This window comes from Neodiprion virginianus, chromosome 5 (assembly GCF_021901495.1).
Source record: "Neodiprion virginianus isolate iyNeoVirg1 chromosome 5, iyNeoVirg1.1, whole genome shotgun sequence".
NCBI classification, from domain to species: Eukaryota; Metazoa; Arthropoda; class Insecta; order Hymenoptera; family Diprionidae; genus Neodiprion; species Neodiprion virginianus.
Window position 1 is genome coordinate 8134460 of NC_060881.1, and position 27961 is coordinate 8162420.

A 27961-nucleotide genomic window follows, 5' to 3' on the forward strand; every position below is an offset into this window, starting at 1 on the left:
GGACTGAGGAACTCGGCTAGCCGATTTTAGATTGGTGACGTCACTTTCCGAACATCCGAAAATTCAAACTTTGGTTTCGAACTGTAATACTAGGTATGATGATGTATGATGTATGATTATGATGTATGATGTACGATGTATGATGTATGATATATGATGATATGATATGATGTATAATGATTCTAGTGTTCACATTTCATACAAGAAATACACACCTTATCTGTCCTGCCGATTCCAGACTCAAGCGGCCAGGCCCTTCGATGGTCAGCCGTTGACTGAAGATATATCCTTTACTTAACGGGTCAGCCGATAACGCTGCCGTTCTGCGACAGTTGGATGATGAAAAATTTTGCTCGTATCTTTCAAATGTGTGTTAAAATACACTCGAAGTGTTAAGAAGCTTCGTTCATTCTCTTCCTATCACCTTTTTAGGTCTTTAAATCACTACGCAGCGTTAAATACTATCTCATATACGAAGCATCCATTTCATCTCGTTCAAAATTAGCGCATCCGTGATGTATTACAGTTACTCTGAATTTTTTTCCATCCGAATACTTTTCGAAAAACAATTTTGCTTCTCTACCCAACGTAGATACTTCACTCTCAACTAGCTAGAACAGCGTTTTGGTTATATGCCTACGAAAATTCAAGATCGAGAGAGCAAATGAAAAGTTGTTGAAATAATTATGAATACTAATGTTATGGAATACATCGAGCGCGCGTCGAATAGAATCCCATTTCGAAGTGAATAATTCTTCTCTTTTCATATAATAGCTAATCTAGTAATATAGGTAAATAGGATGGTTGGAGGTGTTCGGAAATGGTAGGACATTTCAAAAGTTAAGGCTGACACCCACTGCACCGCGGCGGACCGCGGCGGACCGCGGCGCAGTTACCGTGAGATGCGCCCACTATAGTCGCGTGACCACCCGCCGATACTGTTTCTACGAAAAAGAGATATTTATCAATTATCTGATGACCACGATTTGTCTCAGTCGTCATGGGCACACAATAAATAATCATGCATATTTGCCACTACTTCTTGATTACTCATTATGGATGAAGAAGTGTTTAACACGAAATAAAATTACTAACAATTGTCCATCATAAATTCGATAAAAAGGAAAAAAGGATTAAAAATCAACCGACAATGCTCATCTTTCGCCAGAATTTTTGTTTCTACCTAAACTATTTCGGGTGTGGCTCGTTGGAAAATCGTGAATTTTTTTATTTTGAAACACCCTATTATACATATAATATATGTATAGTAAAAATGAAATAAATTTTAGCTCAAAATATACTCTCTCATTTCTTATGCATAAAAATTAATACGCAAAATAAAAAACAGTCTTCATGAAATCAGCATCATACCCGAACAATGAGAAAAAAATAAATTTTTTACATAAAATAATCCGTTGATCATAACTTGTTGTTCTAAAACTCACATTTACTTAAATTTCTTTAAAAATGAAGTAATTACTTGCGTAACATTTATTTAATATCCGTAGGATTTATTTAAGATGTAAAAATGAATACATTTATTTTTCGCAAGAACAGCGGAGAGAATGAAAAGAATCCTTGTAAACCATAACCATTTACATCAAAGTAACGCAGGTTTCCCTATTTTTATACTTGGGATGAATTTCGGCATCGGTCGGGTGTTCACACTAGACGACGGCGATGCGCGGCGATGCGCGGCGCACCGCCGAAATATTCCCAACCTGGAACTCGCGAAAAATTGCCGCGGTCCGCCGCGGTCCGCCGCCGTCTAGTGTGAACACCTATATGGATAACTGTATGAGCGAAAATTTCGCCGCCGTCCGCCGCCGTCCGCCGCGGTCTAGTCGGCGTCAGCCTTAAGTTTTCGACATTTTTCAGCTGGTGCTTTTTCGCTCGCCATTTCTCTCCTGTTGGTCCCACGCTGTTTTGGCTGCGTCTTCTGAGTTCCTGGGGGTCCAATTGGTCGGAAAATGGTCATACACATCAATTCTGAGACGGAAGATTTTGCGGTCAAAAAAAAAGGAAGGTTAACCCCTTTGTATTTTTGGCGAAAATTTTCGCGATTTTGAAAAGTGCTGGAATAAATTCTTTCTGGCAGTAGTTCGACGTAATTTTGTGAGAGAAATCGATTGGGCGCAGTCGTAATAGGCTGCGATCAACGGATCGAAAGTTACAGCCAAAAAACGAGAACCTGAGTTTTCGACATTTTTCAGCTGGTGCTTTTTCGCTCGCCATCTCTCTCCTGTTGGACCTACGCTGTTTTGGCTGCGTTTTCTGAGTTCCTGGGGGTCCAATTGGTCGGAAAAGGGTCATTCAAATCAATTCTGAGACGGAAGATTTTTCGGTCAAAAAAAAAGGAAGGTTAACCCCTTTGTATTTTTGGGGAAAATTTTCGCGATTTTGAAAAGTGCTGGAATAAATTCTTTCTAGCAGTAGTCCGACGTAATTTTGCGAGTGAAATCGATTGGGCGCAGTCCCAATTGGCTGCGATCAACGGATCGAAAGTTACAGCCAAAAAACGAGAACCTGAGTTTTCGACATTTTTCAGCTGGTGCTTTTTCGCTCGCCATTTCTCTCCTGTTGGACCCACGCTGTTTTGGCTGCGTTTTCTGAGTTCCTGGGGGTCCAATTGGTCGGAAAAGGGTCATACAAATCAATTCTGAGACGGAAGATTTTTCGGTCAAAAAAAAAGGAAGGTTAACCCCTTTGTATTTTTGGGGAAAATTTTCGCGATTTTGAAAAGTGCTGGAATAAATTGTTTCTAGCACTAGTCCGACGTAATCTTGCGAGAGAAATCGATTGGGCGCAGTCCCAATAGGCTGTGGTCAATGAATCAAAAAATACAGCTAAAAAACGAGAACCTGTGTTGTCGACATTTTTCAGCTGGTGCTTTTTCGCTCGCCATTTCTCTCCTGTTGGTCCTACGCTCATTTCGCTACGTTTTCTGAGTTCCTGAGGGTCCTATTAGTCAGGTAAGATTCATTCAAATCGAATCTGAGACCAAAAACTTTCGGCTCCAAAAATTAAGAAAAAGTAAGGCTAACCCCTTTGCATTTGTGGCGAAATTTTTCGCGATTGTAAAAAGTGCTGGAATAAATTCTCTCATGCACTACTTTGACGTAATTTTGCGAGAGGCATCGGTTGAGCGCAGTCCCAATATGCTGCGAGCAACTGACCAAAAGTTACAGCTTGAAAAGGACAGGTTCTCATCGTCGCTTCTCTGGCGTTGGTTCCACGCTCCTTCCCGTGTGTCTTCTGAGATCCTACAAGTCCAATAAATCGCAAAAAAATACAAAAATTTCGTTGTACTGTACATCAGTTGCGTTTATTTAATTGCGGCTGCAGTGACATGATTATTGTTATTATCATCAGTATTAATAATATTACTAATATCAATGTTATACTGACTGTTGCCATTGGAATGTCGGTTTATTTATGTCGGCAAACACCTGTTTATTTTATTCAACTTTTATAAATAGTATTTCACTGCGAGTTCTTACTATGATATACTGTACACATTTGATATCCGTGAATGTAGAGAATGTAAAAACAATAATAAGAATTGTAACAATGACATATGTATGTGTTTCCAACTCCTACTCCTACTCCTACTCCTACTTCTCCCCTAACTTCTACTAAAAGTCTTACTCCTATTTCTACTCCTGCCTATCACCTTCTACTACCGTCTACCGCCTCCCTTACACTCGTCCGCCTAGTCCTCTTCCTTCTCCTCTCTCAGTCACCTTCTATCACCGCCAGCCACCTCCGACCACCTCTAACCACCGTCAACCACCTCCAACGACCACCGCTAACCAGCTCGGGTTATACCTTAAATAGTAACAAATATTTTCAGTGTAGGAACACATCAAAAATATTTTGTAATGATTAATATAAATAATTAATTAATTAATAATATAACAAATTAGTTTGGCGCATTCATAGCTCCTGAACTTGGACTTGCGCGGAGAATGAATTGAAATAATTTATTGTCAACGTGACAAGTGTCAAAAATTTTGGATCAAATATAATTACAATTGCCATTGAATATTATAAATATGTTTAACTCACCGACAACAAATCCTCGTCCTCCTCATCCACCCTGTTCTCCTCGTCTTCTTCGTCCCCCTCTTCGTCCACCTCCGACCACCTCCAACGATCACCGCTAACCACCTTCGGTTATACCTGGAATATTAATCCACATTTTCAGTATGAGAACACATCGAAAATATTGTGTATGGATTAATATAATTAATTAATTAATCCATAATAGAATAAATTTTATTAGCGCAATTATAGCTACTGAATTTGTGCTTGCGCGAAAAATGAATTGAAACAATTTATTGTAAACGTGACAAGCTCAATAAATTTGAGATAAAATATAATTACAATTGCTATTAAATATTACAAAAATGTTAAACTCACCGAGCACAAATCCTCGTCCTCCTCGTTCACCTTGTTCTCGTCTTTCTCGACCTCCTCCTCGTCCACCTCCGACCACCTCCAACCACCGTCAACCATCTCCAACGACCACCGCTAACCACCTCGGGTTATACCTCAAATAGTAATAAATATTTTCAGTGTAAGAACACATCAAAAATATCATGCAAGGAACAATATAATTTTTTTATCGACACATTCTACCGAGAAGATTATGATAAAATTACAAAATATTATAGAAATTATATTACCGCATTGATAGCTACTGAATTTGGGCTTGCGAGAAAAATGAATTGAAATAATTTATTGCAAACGTGACAAGTTTAAAAAATATTAGATAAAATATAATTACAATTGACATTAAATATTATAAAATTGTTTTACTCACCATGCACAAATAGTAACATAGCTTCTAATTACCGGATTACATGAAAATAGATGATTATAATTATTCATTCTGTACTTTCGTCGTGTACAAAAGATTGAAAACTAAAAGCAATCAATAATTATATAGCTAAATATTTAAGTCACACCGAAAGAAGCTCAATAATCAAATCAGATAATGCAGAAAAAATATCTTCCATATCGGTTCAAAGTGGAAACCGGGTTCTTCAAATGCTGCCATATGAAAGATCGGGAAAAGTACAACTATTTTTTTTTTTCAAATCAATCAAATACGATAATTGTCAAGCGAAACGTTGATGTCGGTTATTTTTTTCAATGGGAGATAACTCACGAAATATTTCAAAATTCTGAATGTATTGTAACTCACATTTGGACAGCACAAGAAAAATTTACTTATCATCAATTGTCGCAAAATTGCGAAGTTATTAACTGGACATTGAAGCGCCTCGCCGCTGGAATCTAGAGTTGCTAGGAAAGATGGAGTGCGTAAATTTTGTCTCAAATGTAAAAACTAAAATTACTTTGAATTGACATATAGTTTTATCATCGATGAACTAAATAACTCATAAAACAACGTTAAATCACATTCATTTTCGCTCAGAAATTTCTTGGTGAAAATCGTTACCTTTTACGTTTGAGTTCGACAAATAATAGGATATCACGGTTTTTTGGGTTATTTTGGTACATCGATAATAGAATGATGCGCTAATTAAAAATAACTAGTTTTAAAACACTCGCTCTGTAAAGCTCGCTCGGGTTCGGATGCCTAGTGTAACTGGTTTTGTGCTCGTGCGCTCGCTGACTCGTTGTCAGTGTTCTACCAAATGACATAATTGCAGGGGAGACTGGGGCACGATGATTTCCTAAAAATTCTGGTATTCGCTTCACAGTATACAGAATGAACACTGCCTTTGTACATGTGACGCAAGCCGCATCTGCCATTAAGATTTTTTCTATATAATGCTACAAATCACGTTTACACATGCATGTAAGTTTAACGTATTGTGATGTTATGACAATTAATTTCGTCAAAAAATACCACAGAACAATCAGCCAAGTGCTGACAGATTTGAAACACTAGGCACAGCAATTCTATCTCCAATTGAACGAAGTTATTGTCATGTATTCCTGTATGTATACAATGCCAACCACTCACCAATTGCAATTTGTTGATCCTGGTCGTTCGTTTCTTTTTCCGATTCAAAATGTTATCTGAAGCATGCATATTGGGTTGCTAGCACAGAACACGACGTTTTCAATAATCAAACTTGTAAACTTGAAAATTAGTCCGGAGGGTCAAAATTTAAGTCACCGGGTCAAGGACCTGGAAAACCAGAACTACGGAACGCTTGTTCTGGAAGTCTAGTTTCACTAGGTAGCGGACCTGGAGCATAGAAACTACAGAGCGCTTGTCATAGAATCAAGTTTCACCAGGTAGTGGACGTCGAGCGCAGGAACCACGAAGCGCTTGTCCTGGAAGTCGAGCTCCACTAGGTAGTGGACCTTGAGCGCAGGAACCATGGAGTGCTACGAAAAACTGGAGAACTACGGAGCGCTTGTCCTGGAAGTCGAGTTCCTCCAGGTAGTGAACCTGGAGCGCAGAAGCCACGGAGCGTTTGTCCTGGAACTCGAGTTGCACCAGGAAGCCGACGCGGAGCGCAGGATCCAGGAGGTAGAGAACCCGGTACACGAAATCTGCGGAGCGCGATTCTCATCCGTCCGCTCAACTGCGCGGTTGTTTCCAGACTGAGGAATTCGGCTAGCTGATTACTGTAGATCGATGACGTCAAGAGAAAAAAAATCTTGAGTGACGTCACTTTCTGAACATCCCACGAACATCCGAACATCCAAACTTTGGTTTCGAACTTCAATACTATGTATGATGTATGATGATGTACGATGTATGATGTATGATGTATGAGTACGATGATATGATATGATGTATAATGATTTTAGTTTTTACATTTTACAGACAAGATATACGCACTTTATCTTTCCTGTCGATTTCCGACTCAAGAGGCTAGGCCCTTCGAGGGTCAGCCGTTGCATGAAGACTAGAGGTACTTCATGAGCCGTTGACTTAAGATATATTCTTCAGTTAACGGGTCAGCTAATAAAGCTGCCGTTCTACAACAGTTGGATGATAAAAATTTTTGCTCGTACCTTTCAAATGCTTGTTAAAATACGCTCGAAGTTTTAAGAAGCTCCGTTCTATCTCTCCCTATCAAAAAAAAAAAAATCGCCGACAATCGCCTTTTTAAGTTGTTAAATCAGGACACTGCGTTCAAAAGTAGCGCATCCGTGATGTATTAAAGTTACTCTGATCGAATTATTTTTCCATACGAACACTTTTCGAAAAACATTTCTGCTTCTCTACCCGCAACGTACATACTTCACTTGCGACTAGCTAAATAGTGTTTTTCGATACGAGTGCGCGAAGGTTGCAATGCCCGCACAAGCGTGAAGGCGCAGCACGAGCCCGTAGACGAGTTGAAGGGTAAGTGTGGCGCATTCACGCGAGATAGGCATTGCCAGCTTTCACGCGTGTATCGAACTCTATTTTTTGCTACACCTGTAATGGAAAGTCCGACATATACGATTATATTTACACGAAACCACGGCACGATGTCTGTTCAGTGACGATGCCGAGCACAGCAAAGAGTGACAAACTATTCCGTCGGTGGCGCTAGTGCAGCTGTTTGCGAAATGCGCAACTGTGGATAAAAGCGCGACCGTCTTTTTCGCACACCGCTAGCAATGTGCGAAGGTTTATCTTATACCGTCGGAAATGTGCGAAGGTTTTTTTCTCACACCGCTAGCAATGCGCGAAAGTTTTTCCCGCACATGTGTATAAAAGACTACTTTCGGTGCTTGTAAATGGTGCATAAAAATGGACTTTCCATGCAGGTGTTGCAAAAAACAGCGTTTCGACTCTATACCTACGAAAATTCAAGATCGAGAGAGCAAACGAAAAGTTGTTGGAATAATTATGAATATTATTGTTATGGAATACATCGAGCGCGATTATCTCATATTCTCTGATCGTTCGTAGAGATTATGGTCCATGAATGAATTTACAATCCCTCGTCGAAACGTGGCCCAATTGTTTTGTCTGTCATATTATATAGAATACTGTGTCAACACCGGATTGGCCAATGAATGGCTTCCGCTCTAAAGGAAAAATCGTTTGAACACTTGACATGAATGCGCTCAATGCGATGCTGGCAGTGGTTGACATGCCTATTTGGACTAACCGTGTCATAAACGGGTACGCCGGTCATTTTAAACATTTCGAAATCAACAACTCACTCAGTAATAAGCTACATGAAAATGTGATAAACTGAATAATTTCTAATGATATTTCAGTCGCGTCTCGTCATTTTATGTCCAACACGCGCTGTTACAAAGTGAATAAAACCATGTACAAGACAATAGTAGTGATTCTCTGTGTACTGCACGCCGTTTATGGAGGACCAGAAGAAGAGGAAGGTGTAAAATACGCTAATAAATGCGAAGGTAAATACATTGAATTCGAAACATTGATATCACTTTGGCGAAATCGAATAATAATCACTGGGAAGTTTGTAACTTAACCTAAACTAATATAACCTCATAACACGATGAAAACCGTTTATTAACTTTCTTGGATTGCTTCAAATATTCTCACTTATCCATTTTACTATTTTTCTTGTAGTGTGCAAAGTTCTTGCCACGGAGCTCGAGGCTCGGTTGGAAGAAACAGGAAAGTCTCGAGATGTTTTGGAAATAGGTTACTCGGTAGACGATGTGGCTCCAAAGAAGAAGAAAGAATACAAGAAATCGTAGGTTTGCTCTTTATGTTTTACTTCAGTATTTTTGTGATCTACTAAACTGGAATTCATTTTCTTTCAGAGAACTGAGATTGGTTGAATCTCTCGAGGGAATATGCGAAAGAATACTCGAATACAATATTCATAAGGAAAGGGAAGACAGCACCAGGTTTTCCAAGGGAATGAGTCAAACCTTCAAAACTCTGCATGGTCTAGTGTAAAGTAAACTTTCCTTTTATTACTTCTATTTATTATCTGACACTCACTTTGTTTAGCCAATGTTGCCATTACCAAATTTTGTCAGTAAGTATTGTAACATTTCTGATTCCCTATTTCTTGGATGCCATTCATGAGAAACACAAAAACTGTTTTTCATACAGTCGAGTTTTGTCGATAATTTGAACAGATTTCCACAAATGAAATTCATATTTCTGCAAAGTGAGTGTCAATTTCAACTGTACGTGATGAAGCTGTAAGTTGTGCTCAGTCATCTTACAAGCCAACTACTCTTTTGAATAATTATTTAGTTAAAAGTCTCACATTCGGCAATATTTGCAACTTGAGAGGCAAGTCTTTCTGTTTTCACTTAACTTCAGCCTGATACCGCTATTGATTTACATTTCTTTAATAATGTACTCCTACCTACCTGATAAGGTACTCATTCTAGACGACATGAATTATAATTTAATTTTATCACAGTTTAAAATGCAATATGTGGAAATGTAGCTTAATCACTGTGTAAAATTATTCTTCGATAAACAGAATTCGAAATGAAGAACTGAAACACTTTACTTTAAAACCACAAGTATCAATGATTAGGAATATTTGAATCCTCATTGAAAACTTATTGTACTTCAAATAAACAAATGTCTGCGAGTTCCAGCTTCATATAAGATATGCAAACAAGAAATTTTTTACATTCACTAAGCTGGACTGAATACTAACTTTGAAATATGATTGCAAATGGAAATTTTAAGGTGATATTAGGTCGTAACGTGTTAAACTATCAGTCTTTTTTAAAAATTATATTAATCATTATTTACATAATAGGGACAAGGGTGTGAAGGTCGACTTGGGTATACCATATGAACTTTGGGACAAGCCATCAGTAGAGATAACTACGCTAAAAACTCAGTGTGAGTCTCTGCTGGAAAATCATGAAGGTGACATTGAAGAATGGTATTTTGAACATCAAGGAATTATTCCATTAAGCCGGTAAATATACACTTCCGACTACATTAAAAGGGAATGAATTTAGTTAAAAACTGATTTGCAATTCACAGTTGTACATGCATTGCCTGAAACAAGCCAATTATGACATCTAAATGTGGAAAACTGTTATCCTATAACCTAAGATCTATTTATTAATATGGGTAGTAATGAATATTATCTTATTGTATTGTTAATACATATTTAATAATGTGATATTGTTTTTATATAGATATCTGTGTTCCGATCGGGCATTGAAAGGACAAGATGACACTTGCTTAAAGGAAAAGGGTGAAACTGGACGACCTAAAATCGAACAAAAGAAAAATAAGAAGAATTCTCGTAAAAACAATAAAGAAAATGAAAACAGACCAAAGAATGAGAAAGAAGAATTATAAGAATACTTGCGCATAAATAGTTGTAAATAAAAATATTCTTACCAAAACGTTCTCTAACGAAAATCTTGTACCAGTAATTATACATCCATTTTAAACGAGGTTGAAGTTGATCTAAATATAACGATGCATTTTCAAGAAGACTCGTTATTTTGTAACTTTACTGTTGTGTGAAATTCAGCGACCTAATGGAGCATTAAGAAACTCATATTTGCAAATTCAACCCCTTCAGAGTTGTTCTGAAGCTCTAAGATGGTAACTTTTCATATAATTATTCGTAACGGTAGCGTTACTAGCTTTACCTGCGTTATTATAAAGTATCTATTTTAGAGATGTGTAAAGAAAAGTTATAATTTTCAATAGTGCGAATTTATTATATCGATTTCATTTATGCCATAATTAAACAAAATTATTGTGACTCATTTTATAATAAATCAGTTTTTATAGCTAATTACCGTGATTATTTTTTTTCCTCTGGATCTTGTGCAAATGATTTTTTCCTATCATGTAATAAGTTACTCATGTGTATGTGCATTAAATAACTCAGTTCAGCATTACCAGCATAAAATATAACAAATCAACGTCAAGAGTAGTCTTTTTTTTTACCAAAATAAATATGTCAAAGTTGATAGTATTATTTGTCATATTATTAAATTGGGGAAAACAATCTTTGGAAGTTTCTTTATGGGCAGCCAGAGCCAAGAGTAGCCAATTCCCCTGGCTAATTCAATTTCAAACAATTATTCCTTGCGGTGGAATACTGGTTTCTCCTGACTGGGTTCTTACAGCTGCGCAATGCGTTCAGTACAACCGAAATGTACGTATTACGTACGTTTGTACTGTTTATTAATTTGAACTTTGGAACTATAGAATCCTTTCTCAGATATATTTGCTAACACTTTATAATGCCCAAAGTTCATGCAAACGATTACAAATAAGTGTATACTCAGACTTCTCTATTCAATTACAGTCCATCACCCTATATGCCACAGGGCTGAATGGCACACAGTCAGGACAAACGATCGGAGTAAAAGCGACGTACATATTCCCAGAATACCAAGCTTACTCAACGACACATGACAAGGAGCATAATATTGCTCTGTTAAAATTAATACAACCATTTGATATGTGCGACGACAACGTCAAACTTCTAGATGTGTCCCCAATTCGACTAGATGATTACTATAAGACATGTTTCATATTTGGATGGCAAAGCTATGTCGCTCCATCGACAAAAGTTTTAGCAAAGCCGATCCAGTACAGTCACGTGCTTCTTAATTCTTGGGAAGTATGTATGTACATGCTCAAGGGGAATACCAGCTATAACAATGTCTTCTGCGCCATTGTGGACGCAGAAGATGGAATCAAAGCATGTGCAGGAAATCCTGGATCCCCAGTTGTCTGCGAAGATCAATATGAGCAGATGACTTTATTAGGAATTGCCTCTTGGTCCAATTTCTCATTGGACTGCGCTGGGATCCCTACTTATCTAGGACTTAGTGTATTCAGGTAAAATGAGAGTACCATAAATTTGACACAGTGTAATGTGCCATGGAAAACATTTTCACATTCCAGATCATGGATCAATGATTTAATATTAAACGATAAAGTAATGGAGGAACGAAATAGTGATGGTAAACCCAAAAAAAATACCTGTAGACATGATCAACATCCGGGGAGTATGACGGCTGGCACTAACATTTGGAATTATTCAAACTTGTCGAGGTTTAGATTGAACATCGATCAGAAACCCATTGATAGACTTTGGAAGCCACTATGGACAGAAATCGTCGAAAAAGAGATTCATGAACAAGGTTCCAGTTTGTCAAAAATTCCAGTTATTCCTCCCAGACTAGAAAACGCAGTATATACCAACTATAGCAGACTTAACTCAAAGTATGGAATACCCTTTGATATCCTGAGACGAAGGGACGAAGATAATTTTAAGCAGTACCAAGAAGTTGGCCAAAGTAGAGAAACTGCCGATAGAATGGTGGATACTGTGGCTGAATTTCCAGCAGTGCAAATCAAGTCTAGTCATTCAGGAGATAAAAATATTGAAAAAAATCATGACAAAGAGATACGAAAATCCACAACAATAAGCACAGACGATGAATTGTATGATTTAGACTTTATGATGCCATTAGATGAAGATTACTTGTTCGGGCGATCGCATACGTTGCATTTCCAATCAAGATGGTTTTGTACAACACTTTATCTTGTGGCTGTAGTCTATTTTATTTTTTGATTATTTAACAATGTTTTACCGGTGAAAATAATTATGTATCCACGGCATCAAAATGTTGACAACATCTTACCATTATCTTTTTCCAAAGACGGTTTATAAAAACTTTATGCTACTATTAGATTTCAAAATATTTCCAGACCATACAAGTAGAGTAATTATCCACTCTTACAATGTTATTTTCTTGCTCTCTCCCTTCTCAGGCTTGCCTTTGCCACGTAGAACTCTCAAACGTTTCATCTCATCTTTAAAGTCCTCGTGTTCATCTCTGAATAGACCATACTCGCGAAGTCTCATCATTAATTTTCCAATTTCGGGATGCCTTGGATACCAATCGACGACCTCTTGCCGTTTATTCATAGGCTTTGCACTGAACAACTTAACGACCTTCATTGACGGTGCATTTGTAGTTCGGACCACTTCTCCAAATATTTTGTTGCTCAGACGATTCATGCGATTTGCATAATTTGTTGTAACTTTAGCAAGATCGACGTAACGGCTCATTCTCAGTACCTCTATTATGTCCTAACGAATTTGAAAAGTTTTTAAAGTCATTGTCCATACATTGCGTATCAATCGAAAAGATACACGATCAATCTAGATGTCAATAGTTCTATACGATTTACTCTCTTTTTCATCCATTTTCTTAACGTTAATTGAATTTAATACGGTAAGAGATTGTAACTAATGTATTTTCTGAATAGAAACTTGAATTAAAACTTATTGTTGACATTTAATTAAAGTATATTTTTTGTAACTATGAGGGTAAAATACTTACGGTTTGGTCTCAATACTTCTACCTCTTGCTGAATACTACAGCAATAATTAGACAGAGCGAATCGCGAATCTGCGGGAACCAGTTCTCCGTTTTTTGATAGGTTATGTCTTCGAACGGGCTGACTACTGACTTCATTGAACGGGTTAGGTTAGCTTGGCTTAGGTTAGGTTTGCTTAGTTTAAGTTAGGCTAGGATATAATCTGTCAAAACGTTGCAAGTGGGACGCAACTTACGAATAAAAGTCGGGCGTGATCTAGTACTAAAATCAAATAAAGAATGTATAAACGGTAGTTGGGAGTGATTACCGAATAGCTTTAAAGTAAACTGCTCGAAACGTTGTTGAAAATATTACGACAGTATTTCAAATATTGTTATTCTATGCGTTTTCGTGGCACGCGTGATACATATGTCAAAGAAAAGAAAAATAATAACGCATGTGTACATATTGTCCAAGCATCATGAGTTCTGGTGCGAAACAATTGAAAATTTTTGAAACGCTGTAATTATGTGATGTTGGGATTACGTAGGACGAGAAAAATGCATTCGATCGTACTGGTCGGTAGCATTATTTTTTTTCTCGTACTCATGATCCAGGTTAAACAGATCTACGATAATAATCAGAAGCACTATAGATTCATGGAATACAAACAATACGTTAGTACCAAAAATCTTTTACATTATCTGCCTTGTTATTAAACATCTTTTTTAATGCCTTCTCACTTTTTATTTTACTTCACTCATTGCCACATGAAACATCATATTTTCATCTCACCATCGGTACAAGCTTAATTTTGCTACGTACCATATTGGTCTGAATATAATTGGAGTTTTTTGTTAGCCAATTTTCCTCTTGAAATCCTCTTAATAAGGGATTTTTGCTGAGGAAATTTGCTATAATGACGAAAAAACTTTGTTGTCAACCAATTGTTGTAGAATTTAACCAACAAAATCACAAATCTCCCAAATTCAAAATTACAATTTTTCAAATAGCATCGGTCAGAAGTCTAAACAAATTAAAATTGAGATATTTATACAACAGACTGAAGTTTTAATGATGCAATGTATGTAAAATATACAAAATTTATAAACAAACACCCCTGTGATAACAGATCATTTTTCCCTAAAATTCGACTTATATTCAGCATATAAAAAAAATCCTTGAAACAAATTCGTAAATTTGCGGGTCAACTTACATTCAGACCAACACTTTATTGAGCGTACTTCCATATTGCATGCAATACTATAAAAGCAATAATCATAAAAAGACTCATACCATAACATGTGGATTCGCAATTTTAGATTAAAGAAATTGCTGCAGAAATGAATGTGGTTGAGAGGTCAGCCAATAAGTCATCTGCTTATGTTCGACAACTCAACGAAGCTCTTCTCAAACATCGGGAAAGAGAGGTCAGGAATATTTCTTTACCTCAGTTGACTACAATCTTATAATCTTTAGGAAATTCTAAATATTAATAAATAACTTAATGTGAAAATTAGAAAACAGTAAAAGTCCATCGTATGTAGAGAAAACAGAGAAATTTGACGTTTTGATAAATTAAAGTCTTTGTTGGTCTCCCATTTTACTTGCCGCAGCTAGGATTCCATTGAAATCGTCTTTTCAATGATAACGAATGATGAGTCTATAGAAAACTGGACGATTAAGATTACAATAAAATAAGACATCAGATGATTCCATTAGCACATACATGACAGAAATAAGAGCTGCTAAGCGTATTAATGATAAATTTAAAATAATTTTAACTTGTATTTGTAATTGTCCACGTACCTTTATAATGTCAATGAAAAAATTACATTTCTTTTTTAAACTTGGTTGTTGTCTGTGTAATATTATATAAGTTTGATCTTTTCTTTATACTTTGATAGTCTTGAACATAGATGTTATTGTTACTCTTGATAAAAAGCAAAGCTTACTTTGCTTGTAGCATGTGTCGTTTTTTAGAGAGCATTTTCCTCAATTAGATATAGTGTTTAAAAAAAACTGTTATCATTCCTCGATGATTGTAACATATATACTTGTTGCAAAGCTTAGATAATATTTAGGTAATAATTAAGTTCATATTATACATACACGTTGCGTGTATTACGTCACAATCACATATCGAATGAATTGTTGTAGTGGAAATAATATAAAATGGTTCGACAATAACGTTAATGAGTATAGTTATTGTTTCCTAAGAATTACGAATCCCAGTGTTAAACCAAAGTATGGGCAAGATAATTAACTTACAATTGTTAAATCGATCACAGTATATCCTAAATTAACGCAATGTTTAATTGTTATTAAAAAAGATTTCAGAAAAATATGTGAAAATTATATAGCTTGTTATGTTATACTTATCTTTGTATGAGACTCTTGATAAATCATTGGTTGAAGTTATCCAGTGGCATGCATTGCGGATTATTTTTGTAAGCACCTGCATCTTCGAGAACTCCACTTGGAGCACATAACCAGGGGTCATGGGTGGCTTGTTGCCAGTTGAACAATCTGGTTTGTAACTTTGTAACTATGTACTGAAATAATAAAAGGAATTATTGTTAACCCTACATTTAGAGACAATAATACAGAAAAAAAAATTTTGTTGAGACCTGTACCACTTACACATTAGAAAATTGATATTTTAAAGTTATTTTCCACAAAGTTAAAGAGTAAATTTAGTCGTTTCCATGATATTAAATGTGTCGAAAATTATAGCAACTGTTAACATAGTTGTATCTGCAAATGCTCTGTACTTCACTGAAAATAACGAGTATTCATGATAAATATGTACCTTCATGGATGGTTTGAATGCAATATTAGTGAGTTCCTCAGGGTCATATTTCAGGTCATATAACTCCCACTCTGGTCTGTTATAGTATGACTTCAAAGACTTATACCAAGGTACCGGTTGCTTATTACGCGTTCTGTTCAGAAGATCCTGAAAAATTAAATACTCGTTTATGTGCCACTAATTTCAATCAACTTTAGGAGGTAAATATTGATATTACTGCAAACAAACAGGTAAAACAATAATTATTAAATGACATGTTAAAGAGGCGTAAGCCAGAGGTAAATTTCAAAATGAAAAACTATATGATTATATAGTTCAGACATGACATTCAAAATATAATTCTGAGAAAGTTAGAATAGAGAATTCAGATTTTTACTTTGCTGAAAAATTTAATTACCTGAAACGATGGCGATATATAAAAATCTTGATCAATTGGGAATGGCATCTTGTAATTAAGATTATGGATAAGCTTATGTCGCTTTGTTCTGATTGCTCGCATTGGATAGTACATGGTGATTTCGTGATGCGTATGACTTGCAAAGACAGCTGTATCATTTTCGAGAGGCTCTAGAAAAACCACAATTTCATCATGTCACAATGTTTCACGATAAACAGCTTGTGCTATTATATAAAAAAATACATATTGAGCCCCAGCTTAAAGTTATTCAAATTTTTCTTACACAATTAGCGATGATCTTTTTTAATGATTTACCTTGACTGAGTAAAGGAAGAAGAGATTTTCCGGTGCGTGAGATTCGAGGTGATACATTGTTGTCGTCAAATTGTGTTGTGTCAGAAATATTGAACCAGTCTAGTACAGTTGGTACGATATCAAGTAGTGAGGTCATGCTGTAAGTTACTTGATTTCTACGTTGCTTGTGATATGGGGATGATATCATCATCGGCTCTGCCATGCCTGTACCATTAAAATGATGCAAAATTCATAATTGCCTAAATCCGATACGCATTTGTTGGGGTATCGGCAGGTTTGCGTTGCAGCGTTAACAAATTTACCTGGATCGTACAGATTAGTCCGGCCACTAGGAAAGGGAATACCATTATCAGAGGTATAAATAACAAGTGTGTCATCTTTAAAACCAGCATCCTCAAGCTCCTTCAGTACCAGTCCCACTCCTATCAAATAATATTCAGTATTGAACTTCAAGAAGTATAATGATTTAATATTACAACGGAATTGCTAAGGGACACCTTGATCAAGTCTCGAAATTGTTGTATACTGTGCAGCTAAGTCACGACGAGCAGCTTCGGTATCTTGGACGAAGTAAGGTAACTGAACTTGTTGCCACTGGTAGTAAATAGGATTCCAATCAGGAATAGTGCCCATTCCCTGTTCACCGTTTCCAAATTTTTCACAAAAATTGCCGTACTCAGGGTGCGTGTGGCCACAGCGATGGGGATCATGAAAAGCAACGTAGAGGAAGAAGGGTCTGTGAAAATTATTACAATATTTGACATGTGACAGAAATTAATCTGTCGATTATTTCATACCTAAAGATAATCATTAAGGTCCTCACTTGGTTTTATTAACAGACAAAAATTCCCGAACAAGGAGCTTGATTTTAGTTATGTTCCTTCCAACTTGAAGAATTGAATGGTTCTCTTCCGTGTGTGAAAAATCGAACGGATAAACGTTGCTGGGTCCGACGTGCTTCTTGCCGATAATTCCTAGTGTTACGAAAATTATTATCTCACAACACAATAATAATTTAACCTTGATTTAAAAATGATGTGTAAAATTTTCGTGAACCTTTGATTCAAAGTTATGAAAACTACCAGCAAATCCTTTACCTGTTTTAATGTTATTTTGACTCAAGATTTTAGGTAGACTCTTTACATCGTCAAAGGAATTGAAATGATGTACACCTTGGTGAAGCCCATACATCCCATTTGTATGGCTTGGAAGTCCGGTGAGGAGTGCGGCACGGCTTCAATAATTGAAAAACACACATTGATTTGAATGTATGAAAGAATTTTAACTGCGAATAATGTAATTAATGTTACACTGCATTGATTTAACTAGGGATTTAACTAAGGATTGCACCTAGTTAAGAATTGGAAAAGATGTCAATGTGTAAAAGAGATCTGTACCTTGGTGAACAACTGCTTACTGACGTGTAAGCATTGTTGAAAATCAATCCATTCTTTGCCAGAATATCCAGATTGGGAGATTGACAAACTTTGTTTCTGTACGATCGCATTTCAAAACCTCCATCGTCAGCTGGAAAAAATATAAATACATGCGTTGAATTATTGATGAACTAGCGTATTCAGTGACCAGAGTGAGATACAGAAAATTATGCCATAATTTATCTGCATATAAGAAATAATTTCACATACGACTTTAATCGAAAAAAACATTGTGTCAAAAAAAATGTATGGTTCAGTAATATCTAGTTTACCTCAAGAAATAGTTTTTCGTTATTACAAATATGCCACCAAATTTACCAAATAAAAGTATTATAATAAATAAGCTCCCTAGTAGTTTTGCCTCAACGAAAATACAATTAGATTTAATCTACTGATTAATTAATTGAATACAGCCGGAATAAATTAACGTGATAAACACAATTCTGTCGATTTTAATATTGTAAACATGTTTTTGTAATGAGTTTGGATCACGTTTGAAACCTTAAACTTTGAACTTTCGTTTGACATATTTAGTCCTTCTAACAGTCAATGCACACATAGATTGTTTACAATTTTTTAATATGGATTCAACCAAGGATTTTGTAACTTAATACTCAATAATTACTATAAATAATACGGCACAAAATAGAAAATCTCGCGTTAGAAAATATCTAAATTATTATAAATCTATTTTAATATTGTTTTCTAATTTGAGATCAAAAATTGAGTCGCTGTAAAAAACAAAAGAAATTGCCGCCGAAAGATAAGTTCGAAAGACGAAACAAGCAGTTTGACGTAACAGAAAGCGTAGCATCTGATTGGTTTGCCACATAACAAATCAGCCGATAAAAAGCGTTCTTTTTTTTAACAACGTATAATCCATATACGCCTAAAATCGTAAAAATTTGATTGTTGCACCCATTGATTGAGTTTGGAACAATTTATCGACGGAAGAATTTAAAGACGGTTACACTTGGGCAAATTTGGTGACCAGTTCTCGACGGGTAAGTAGGCTTGAGGCCATAAGAAGCGATGTTAGAGATCCGCTAGCTTCTTTATCGATCGAACTCGGTTAACATGCAATTCCATAAATCACAAAAAACAGTCAACTGTACAGTACATACAATCTAAGTAAAAGTCGGTCATTCACCTAAAAGCAACAGCACATTCCTGGGTGATCTAGGGGGTGTTGGATTCGCATCTGCGTATGCAAGCTCAGGTAAAATCAGGGAAGCCAGAAGTGAAGCAGCAGCAACGATGAGAATCTTCCCGCGTGGCATCTTCATGCAGAGAGAAACCTCTTCCTGCATGTATACCTATATCGCCTTTACCCACGTGTTAACGCGTGACGTTAACTGCGGAACTGCAGGTTCGTGGCACTCCGATACCAAGAAATAGAACGGGACGCGAGATACGAATTTGTGGGATAGGCGTTCGGCACAAAAAGAGACGAGACGAGTGCCTACGTGGTAACAAGACGTTGGTGTACGCATGCAAACTGTTTCCGACTGATCAAACGCAAACTGTATTTACGTACTGGTTGCGAGCACCGGTTTGACAATTATAACACAGCGTGAGTTTTCACGCTCGTTGCGGTCCTCGACACCTCAAGGTACGCCTGACACGTATTGATAACTAGTCTACTACGGATCCGGTGATCATACTTGACACGCCGGCTGAGCAACGCCTCGCCTCCCTTTTCTCCACATTATCTTTTTACTCTTGTTTAGTGAAAGGCATTCTAGAAACACCGCAAGATTCGAGCAGAGGGTATTTCGATGTTCTCAAACTATATATTAATTCGTTCCTTCAATCGGCAGGTTTTTTTCAATTTGAATTCAGGTTTATGGTTATTGTTATTTTCGAAAAATTTATTTGACCTGTTCAAGTTATCGTTTGTACGAGAAATTGCAGTAAAAACTTATCACATCGAACTGTGTGAGCCTCGCAAAGTTCATTATCTTTACATTACTACACATATTAATTGTTTTATTCAACTTTCAGAATTTTATCCACCGTTTTTACATTATGGCTAATAAAAAGATCATCTGTTTGTTCGACGTTGATGGAACACTGACTACTCCGCGTCAGGTATGGGTACTTTCCATTATTGCCGTACTTAGCAAACATGCTGAACATCTTCAGGAAAAAAACTAGGGAATTCCAGTTACATTGTGTAAAATAATGTTAATCTAACATTCAGATGGCTGCAAATAGAAAGCTGATGCTATTTTTCAACGACAAAAAGTACTTGAGTCTTGAAATGGCATTCAGAACAAATGCTTTTTCTTCAGAAATACTAAAATCAAAGTACTTAAAAGGTCGAATTCAAAATTCTATTTCTGATGGTTTTTCTTCAATGATTTCATCATTTTTGTTTGGTCGCATAAAAAATAGAGAATCATTTATTTTCTACTGAAGTAATGAATTTGAAATATCATTAGTCAAGGTGCTACCTAATATTAAATAACGAAAATTTATATTAATTTTTTTTCCATCTATATTAGCACGTAAATTCAACAATCGAATCGTTTTGGAAAAAGCATATGTGTCTTGCCATTTCAACATTTTATCAACACTGGTGATCGATGTGCCCTCTTCTATCGCCGATTGTGGAATTGATAAAAAAAGCGGTTCAAGAGCCACCATTACAAATAATCTATAAGCCAAATTTTTTTCTCGTTCCTTTGTCTGAGTTGCCCTCTTTGTAATGCTTGAATGCCAAACCGTTTTTTCCAGGTTGTTAAACCAGACATGGAAAAGTTTTTGCTGCAAACAGTGAGAAAAGAATTTGATATTGCCCTTGTTGGTGGTTCTGATTTGGTGAAGATTTTAGAGCAGATGGGAGGAAGCGACGTTGTGAATAATTTCAAATATGTGTTTGCTGAGAATGGGCTGATTGCCTACCGTGATGGAAAGCAGATCGCTACCGAGGTAAATGAAAGAGAATTGAAAGTTGACAAACAAGATACTTCCAATCAATTACTTCTAATGTTTTTTACTTACAATTTGGATTAACAGTTATTTCTTTATCTCTTTCTTTTCAGACAATCTTAGATGCGCTTGGAGAAGATCAGTTACAGGAGTTATTAAATTTCTGCCTACGATATATTGCAGACCTCAAAATACCGGTCAAACGTGGTACTTTCATAGAGTTTCGGTCTGGCTTGATAAATGTCTCGCCTATAGGGCGGAACTGCAGCAGAGATGAGCGCAACGCGTTCAATGAATATGACAAAGAAAATCTAATTCGACCAAAATTTGTTCAGGCCTTAAAAAAAGAGTTTGCTCACCTGCCACTCACCTTTAGTATAGGTACTTATCCTTATTTTTGACATATTTTTCTTTTTTGTGTCGACATTCACAACTTCTTACGTATTTAAGGAAGTTGAAGAGTCAAGATTCAATACTTTTTGCTCATTTTATTACGAGATAGTCACACATTCGAGATTTATCAAATTCACATATTCCTAAGCTGAACACATTTCCCTTCAAATACAGGAAAAGATATACTAAAATTATGAACCACATCCTACATATTGACTCTTCATTTCAAATCACTTTAACATGATTAAAAATGTAATTGGTTTGTTTGATTCCACTCTATGATGGCTTATTTTGTTGAAAAGAGATTACTCTCTATAAACTCGCTATGACAATTTTCTTTCATCATACTGGTATTGGTGCATATTGAATTTTTCAAGACTGCACTGATATTGATTTTGATTGAAAAACAGGAATACTAAATTTACTAACCTGGAAAAAATCTGTATCATTTTTCTAACAAAGTAATCATGGAGTGAAATCGAATAAATTTATTAGATATTTAACTATTATAGAGATTTCAAACCGAAAATTGATATATAAGCTTTTGTTTACGATTTTAGTATTTCTTTTCTTTTTTTATTCTTACAATTTTTAGGGTAATCGTTCTAACTTTCGAATATAAAAATATGATAAATGTGATGAAAAATATGAAAAATTTTTTCTTGTAGGTGGCCAGATATCTATAGATATTTTTCCAAATGGGTGGGATAAGACTTACTGTTTGAAGTACATTGAGGGATATGAGGAGATTCATTTCTTCGGTGACAAAACTGAAGCGGGTGGCAACGACCATGAAATTTATGAGAGTGATCTTACAATTGGTCATCGAGTCACTAGTCCTGAGGATACCATCAGGCAGGTCAAGATGTTGATGGCTCTTGTGAAGGAAAAACAGTCCAAGGGTCAGCTTCCTGTTCCAATGCAATGTCTTTAACGAGTTTCAATCTAAGTGTGGTTTCAAATTCCTAGTGGAAATTGATTGTAACGATATTTCAATATTTCAAGGGTGTAATCGTAATGTTTGAAAATATGTAGGTATGTAAATACAACGTGTTGTAATTTAATCATTTTAAAATAGATTTAATGATGTATAACTTTGTTCTGATTCAAATTGACTCCATTACGCAGTTATGAAGTTTGTAAAATATTTATATGTATAATGTACAGAAACTATAAATGAGCTCACGGGTAGAAAATAAAAGATTTGAATGTACTTGATAAAAGATTGCAGTACTTGACGAATATTCTGTTATTGAAACATACCCTTAATTGTTCCTTCTAGGTGTTTTGTCTTACAATGTAGTGACACGAACGAAAGCGTCCATAATGTGCAAATCCTAGAAATAGAAAAACTCGTTAGTAACAGTCGAAATGAATATGTGCCTCAAGCAAGTAATTGAAGTTTCATATTTATTCTAACCAATACGTATGAATACTATTGAGTAAGGAAGTGCAGCTCTTCTGGATGTATTGTTACTGTGGTGAATTACACATATACATTGTATTGCTCGCAAGTATTGTAATAGTAATCGCAATCGCCAAAACAAGTTTGCTCATCATTTTCAATTAATTAATTTATTATCATTATTGAACAGTGTCATTATAGGTATACGTATATTACGTGTAAAAATATGTACAATAAAATATTTAATTCCTTAGAAAGAATATATGTATATATTATATATATATATATATACATATATATAGTATAGTATACACATATATATACTATACCTTATGACTTCACTCATCTGCAGTGTCTGATAATAAAAACTTCTCTTCTAGAGATGGTGTACAATATGTTATAAAAATACACAAATTTAACATGCTCCAACAATAGCGGTTTTGATATGATAGATAATCCTAAGAACGTATCAAAAAATGCCCCTGTCCCTCATTCCGTTATGCTTATTAAGTTTTGAAACATATAAGCTCCAAACATGACAAGCTAAATTACTTATTATTTAATGAATTATACTTTCTTTGTTCACGTTAAAGTCCTGTTGTCATTGCTCCTACACTGCAAAGAGACATGATAATATAGCAGTGTAAATATTTGCGTTAAGTTGATAACGTACTGGACAATAGTGACGAATGGTTTATTTTGAACTGTAATTGCATTGGATTTGTATCAAATGTTATCTTACGTAGTGTTTTTCTTGCCTGTAAAAAAGTATTACAAAAGAGAACTGTTATTATCGCTACATTGAATCATGCTGATAATCGGTTGCATATCACATGCGGACAGATAAACTTCAACTTTTAGATACAAAACAAGAGTCAAATGCAACAATTTTCATTCTTTAACAGGGAAATTTTAAAGTGAGCAAAGATTACAATGAAAGACGAAAAGAACAAAAAAACTTTATAAAATTTAAGATTATATAGAGAGATATAAGAGATCTCTAAAACTTAGAAACATATTGCGATTAATTCTGTGAATTCTAAGATTTAAATTAAAATAACTATAGGTATATATACTTTTTCAATTTTTCTTTTTAACATCGTATAAAATATTTCAAGTTATACTTGATATTCATAACAATATATAATAAAATATAATCAACTTTGATGGCTGCTGTACTGATTATTATCCAGCCGTTAAATATGCAATTGGAAGACTCAATAACTTTCTTTTTTTAACTTGCTCAAGCAAATACGCACTTATAAACAAGAAAAAATCACTGGTAACTGATTACCGTAGCCCATATTTGGATTAGTCATTTATCTTTCCAATTAAGTTAGCACAAATGCCTGGTACGAGTTCGTATCACTGACAGATTACTTCTGATAACAGGAGTGATTATTCCCTGTTTCGTGACTTCATTTTCATGCTTTCAATGGCCCGCTAGTGCTAGGGTTGTAGAACTGAATTTTTGTAAATGAAAAACTGCTATTTTTCGTAATATGATTATTGTAACGAGGACGAGTAAGCAAGACTACTGATAAAAACTCACGTTATCAGCACAGAGCGTATCTCAGCTTATTAAAAGTGTAAAACAATAATCAGAATCAGATGCCTTTGTAGACTGGAACACGCTTCGCCTTAAATGCAGCAAGCCCTTCTAAACGATCTTCCGTTTCCAAAAGCTGCGTGTAGCACTTCTTCTCTATCTCGAATCCGTCTTCCAGTGGAACTTCAACACCTTGACTTATTGCTACTTTGGCTAACCTAGAATCAAACAGAATAGATATGAATCAGTTCATTGAATATAATGATATTTACTTCGATACTACCAAAGCCCGCGAAACTCTCCTATTCTGATTGCTTTTGGTTTTGATAAGATAAGTTTTGCACGATTGCGTGATCTGGAGAAATAATATGGCAGAATTGTGGCAAGAGATATGAACGAAGAGATAAGTACACAGGCTAAAAATTTTACTCTGCTTTCCCTCACGTGAGCAAAAGTCTTAAAGCCAATATTACGGAAATCTGAAGCCAAAATTACATGACAAGACGAAAGATAAGCAATGTTTGCACAGTTTAAATCTTCTACAATAATTCCTGACCAATCAAGCGCTGGTTTGGATTAGCAACTTTCCCTTTTACTTTTTTTTTGTCCCACTCGTTGTCGAATGCATTGAATATACATAAAACTTGTACAGTCATGCTTATAAGAATGTGTAATTGACGTTCTGAACCAATAAACAATATCTTTGATTGATTAAACAAATGATATGATTCTGAATTTGAAAATGTAGGTCGCTGTGACAGAGTTACAGATAATAAATCCTAAATTTTCCATTGCATCGAAATTGTGTGTGATGTCAAATGTACAGTATATTAAATGGGCAGCAGCTGTGTATATATTGATTACATAACGTTATCTCCATGTTGATTTGCCCTTGAGTAACCTTTTACAAATGTATACACACATGTAAAAGATGGGTTTATGCAATATTTGAGCCCACAGATATTTGATCAAGCAATACATGTACTTTCGTATTTGTCAGTTAGTTGCCGTTTGTAAAAAAAAAGTAAGTCTCCAGTTACTCTAAAACATAAATAATTCTTTTGAAAAGTGAATAGTTGTATATGATTGTGGCACAAATAGTATTAGCATATAACTCAACAGATAATGAATATATTTATTACTAGTGTGTAAAAATTGACAAGAAAGATAAGACAAAACTACATTTTCAAAGTGTAATAGGAGATACAGAGTAACTGAAGATCACTGACTTCCGTTGTTGCGTGCACTTTTTTAAGCTCAGAGTAGCAGTCTTTAAAGAAAAGACACGCGGGTGCTGCTTGCTTCAAGAGGCAAAGGTCAAACATTTACATGCAAGTACTAACGTAAGTGTGGAGCGTGAACAGGCCAGTGATGAGCTCGGCAAGTAAACGAACGCAGTTAGAGACAAGTTTGCATGAATATTGTCATGAATCAGCGTTTAATGTGCGATGGAAACATTTTAATAGATAGAAATGAAAGTATAATGCTTAGCGGCAAATCTTATGTACAAAATGATTTGTCGTCTGCTTGCTTTGTGCTTGTGATTATTATTATCTTGCAGTAAAGCAGTGAAAATGTAAAAGCAGTGCATGATATAAGAAAGAAAACTTCTTTTTAATTAACTATCGTAATGCAGTCATAAGATAGCATAAGAAAATCCAGTGAATAATTGTAAGCGAAAAGATTTAAACGATAGAGAAAATATAAAGAAAAATTGAAAAAAACTTCACAACGGAAGTGAAATTCCAGAACATTTATAGTATTATTACACTGAGTAACATAAATTAAAGGATATCTTTGGTGTTTTAGTATTTTTAGAACTGCTAAAAATTTAGTATTCGATGCATGAATTTTAATGATCCAAGCATGAATGGACAGTCTGAAAACTAATCATTAGTTCTCACCTAACGCCGATTGGTCCGTTAGGCAGAATTTCCCTGGCGATAGAAAGAGCAGCCTGATAAGCAGCATCTCCATCCATATTCTGGGGTACGACATGGTTCACAATCCCAATCTGATGTGCCTCTTCTCCGTCAAGAATTTTCCCAGTGAAAATGAGCTCCTTTGCTACGGCAGGGCCGACTATCCTAGGGAGTCTCTGTGTTCCCCCAGCACCAGGAATAATGGCCAATTTTGTCTCTACGAGACCCATTTTTGCCTCGTTAGCTGCTGTTCTAATATCACATGCTAACGCCAGCTCCAGGCCTCCGCCAAGGGCAACGCCATCGATTGCAGATATCACAGGAGTCGGCAGGGACTCGACGGTATTCATGAGCTTACGCAGCGAAGTCACGAAGTCCGTCACCTCTTGGGGTTGCATCTGAGCTCTTTCCCTTAGGTCTGCACCAGCGCAAAACACCTTCGGTACCATGCTCCGTATTATCACCGTCCTGACGTTGCTGTCCTCTCTAATAGTAGCCAACGAATCGTAGAATTGGGTGACTAGATTCTTTCCAAACGCATTCCTGTTCTCTGGACGATTTAATCCAAGGACAGCAATACCGGTGTCTTTGCCATCGAGGTACTTGATCAATATTTCCCTTGAGTCCTCCTTCGGATTCAACTGCATTTTTGTTGACAATTTTCGCACCGCAATTACGGCGAAATTGTAGAACGACGGCGCAGCTTTCAGTGTCGATACCAACGCGACCATGATTCTCGATGGTATGTTTATGGAAGAGTTGAAAAAATGACGTCGTAACCCAGGTGTCGACGTGTTTCGAAACTCTATTATAATATCGCTCCTCGTGCGTAGCGACCAACAACAGCAGACTTGTTATCAAGCTGGAGTCGCGGGAGCAACTGACGAGACGCGAGGCAGGGCACCGACTAAGAAATTTCTTAGTTCCCTTTTTTTTGTCACTGTATATTATTTATTACAATACACGCTGCAGACACAGAGAGGAAAAGTCGCTGATTATAACTTGAATATCAAACAGAGAAGTAAGTAAAAGTTATACTTTAATACGTACACGGAATTCCACCGGGTGATGTAGTTTTCTCCTGATCATCAAATCCTCGTTGCAGACATAATGTCGTCGGTTATTATATCATATACTGCCAGCAACGGTGCGTAGATCTTAATTGTGTATCTCCAAATTATCCTAAGTCGTAAAGTCGTACCTTTGGCTATTGGAAAGTTTTTTTCCCCCCCAAGTGACAGGTGCCTGCAGGTTTCACTCGTTCTAAAATTCTAAACTCCCACTTCAAATTGTCGAATGTGCGCAGAGGCAGGTATGACACACATGCGTATTCGTATGTATGAATGTAATGTACGGTTCGCCGATCGTCACTGTTTACTCGCGCGGTTACCGATTCAACGGACAGAGGCGCTGCCAACTTCAGACCTTCGCTCCCCTCGCGCGGCGTGATGACTAGAATGAATTTCAAATATCACGGTCACCGTTCCCCCGCTTATGCATGAGGATGATGTTAATAACGTTACTGTAGCGATGCATGTTTAGA

The 27961-nt window shown here is 36.1% G+C and overlaps 5 protein-coding genes and 1 long non-coding RNA gene across 11 annotated transcripts; 3 read left to right on the forward strand and 3 right to left on the reverse strand.

Annotated features, from left to right (window-relative positions):
- The first annotated feature begins 7850 nt into the window (after positions 1-7850).
- On the forward strand, positions 7851-10706 carry LOC124306000 (protein canopy 4). Of its 2 annotated transcripts, XM_046766092.1 has the most exons (6): positions 7851-8110; positions 8209-8358; positions 8537-8663; positions 8734-8868; positions 9702-9866; positions 10093-10706. In XM_046766092.1, the coding sequence occupies exons 2-6, from the start codon at positions 8226-8228 to the stop codon at positions 10256-10258; spliced, it is 726 nt and encodes a 241-aa protein (XP_046622048.1). In that variant the 5' UTR covers positions 7851-8110; positions 8209-8225; the 3' UTR covers positions 10259-10706. The 2 variants fall into 2 exon arrangements, with proteins under 2 accessions (XP_046622048.1, XP_046622047.1); XM_046766091.1 differs by having other exon boundaries at positions 7851-8358.
- Positions 10707-12468: 1762 nt separating this feature from the next.
- Positions 12469-13432, reverse strand: LOC124306001 (28S ribosomal protein S33, mitochondrial). Its single transcript, XM_046766094.1, has 2 exons — positions 13279-13432; positions 12469-13025 (listed from the first exon to the last, which is right to left on the reverse strand). Exon 2 carries the CDS (start codon positions 13002-13004, stop codon positions 12669-12671), a length of 336 nt encoding a protein of 111 aa, XP_046622050.1. The 5' UTR covers positions 13005-13025; positions 13279-13432; the 3' UTR covers positions 12469-12668.
- Positions 13433-13509: 77 nt separating this feature from the next.
- LOC124306002 (uncharacterized) lies at positions 13510-15268 on the forward strand. Its single transcript, XR_006908488.1, has 2 exons — positions 13510-13932; positions 14578-15268. It is a non-coding gene; the product is annotated as an uncharacterized LOC124306002 (long non-coding RNA).
- LOC124305996 (N-sulphoglucosamine sulphohydrolase) lies at positions 15250-19525 on the reverse strand. Its single transcript, XM_046766084.1, has 10 exons — positions 19366-19525; positions 18177-18306; positions 17877-18013; positions 17603-17753; positions 17277-17515; positions 17082-17201; positions 16780-16983; positions 16465-16634; positions 16068-16214; positions 15250-15810 (listed from the first exon to the last, which is right to left on the reverse strand). The coding sequence occupies exons 1-10, from the start codon at positions 19523-19525 to the stop codon at positions 15661-15663; spliced, it is 1608 nt and encodes a 535-aa protein (XP_046622040.1). The 3' UTR covers positions 15250-15660.
- Positions 19113-22780, forward strand: LOC124305998 (phosphomannomutase). 5 transcript variants are annotated; one of them, XM_046766089.1, is made up of 5 exons: positions 19113-19219; positions 20220-20306; positions 20955-21149; positions 21263-21530; positions 22211-22780. In XM_046766089.1, the coding sequence occupies exons 2-5, from the start codon at positions 20244-20246 to the stop codon at positions 22474-22476; spliced, it is 792 nt and encodes a 263-aa protein (XP_046622045.1). In that variant the 5' UTR covers positions 19113-19219; positions 20220-20243; the 3' UTR covers positions 22477-22780. The 5 variants fall into 5 exon arrangements, with proteins under 5 accessions (XP_046622045.1, XP_046622044.1, XP_046622042.1 ...); XM_046766088.1 differs by lacking the exon at positions 19113-19219 and adding an exon at positions 19559-19700; XM_046766086.1 differs by lacking the exon at positions 19113-19219 and adding an exon at positions 19690-19827.
- LOC124305997 (methylglutaconyl-CoA hydratase, mitochondrial) lies at positions 22246-27834 on the reverse strand. Its single transcript, XM_046766085.1, has 3 exons — positions 27469-27834; positions 26401-27384; positions 22246-24714 (listed from the first exon to the last, which is right to left on the reverse strand). The coding sequence occupies exons 2-3, from the start codon at positions 27147-27149 to the stop codon at positions 24555-24557; spliced, it is 909 nt and encodes a 302-aa protein (XP_046622041.1). The 5' UTR covers positions 27150-27384; positions 27469-27834; the 3' UTR covers positions 22246-24554.
- Positions 27835-27961: the final 127 nt, after the last annotated feature.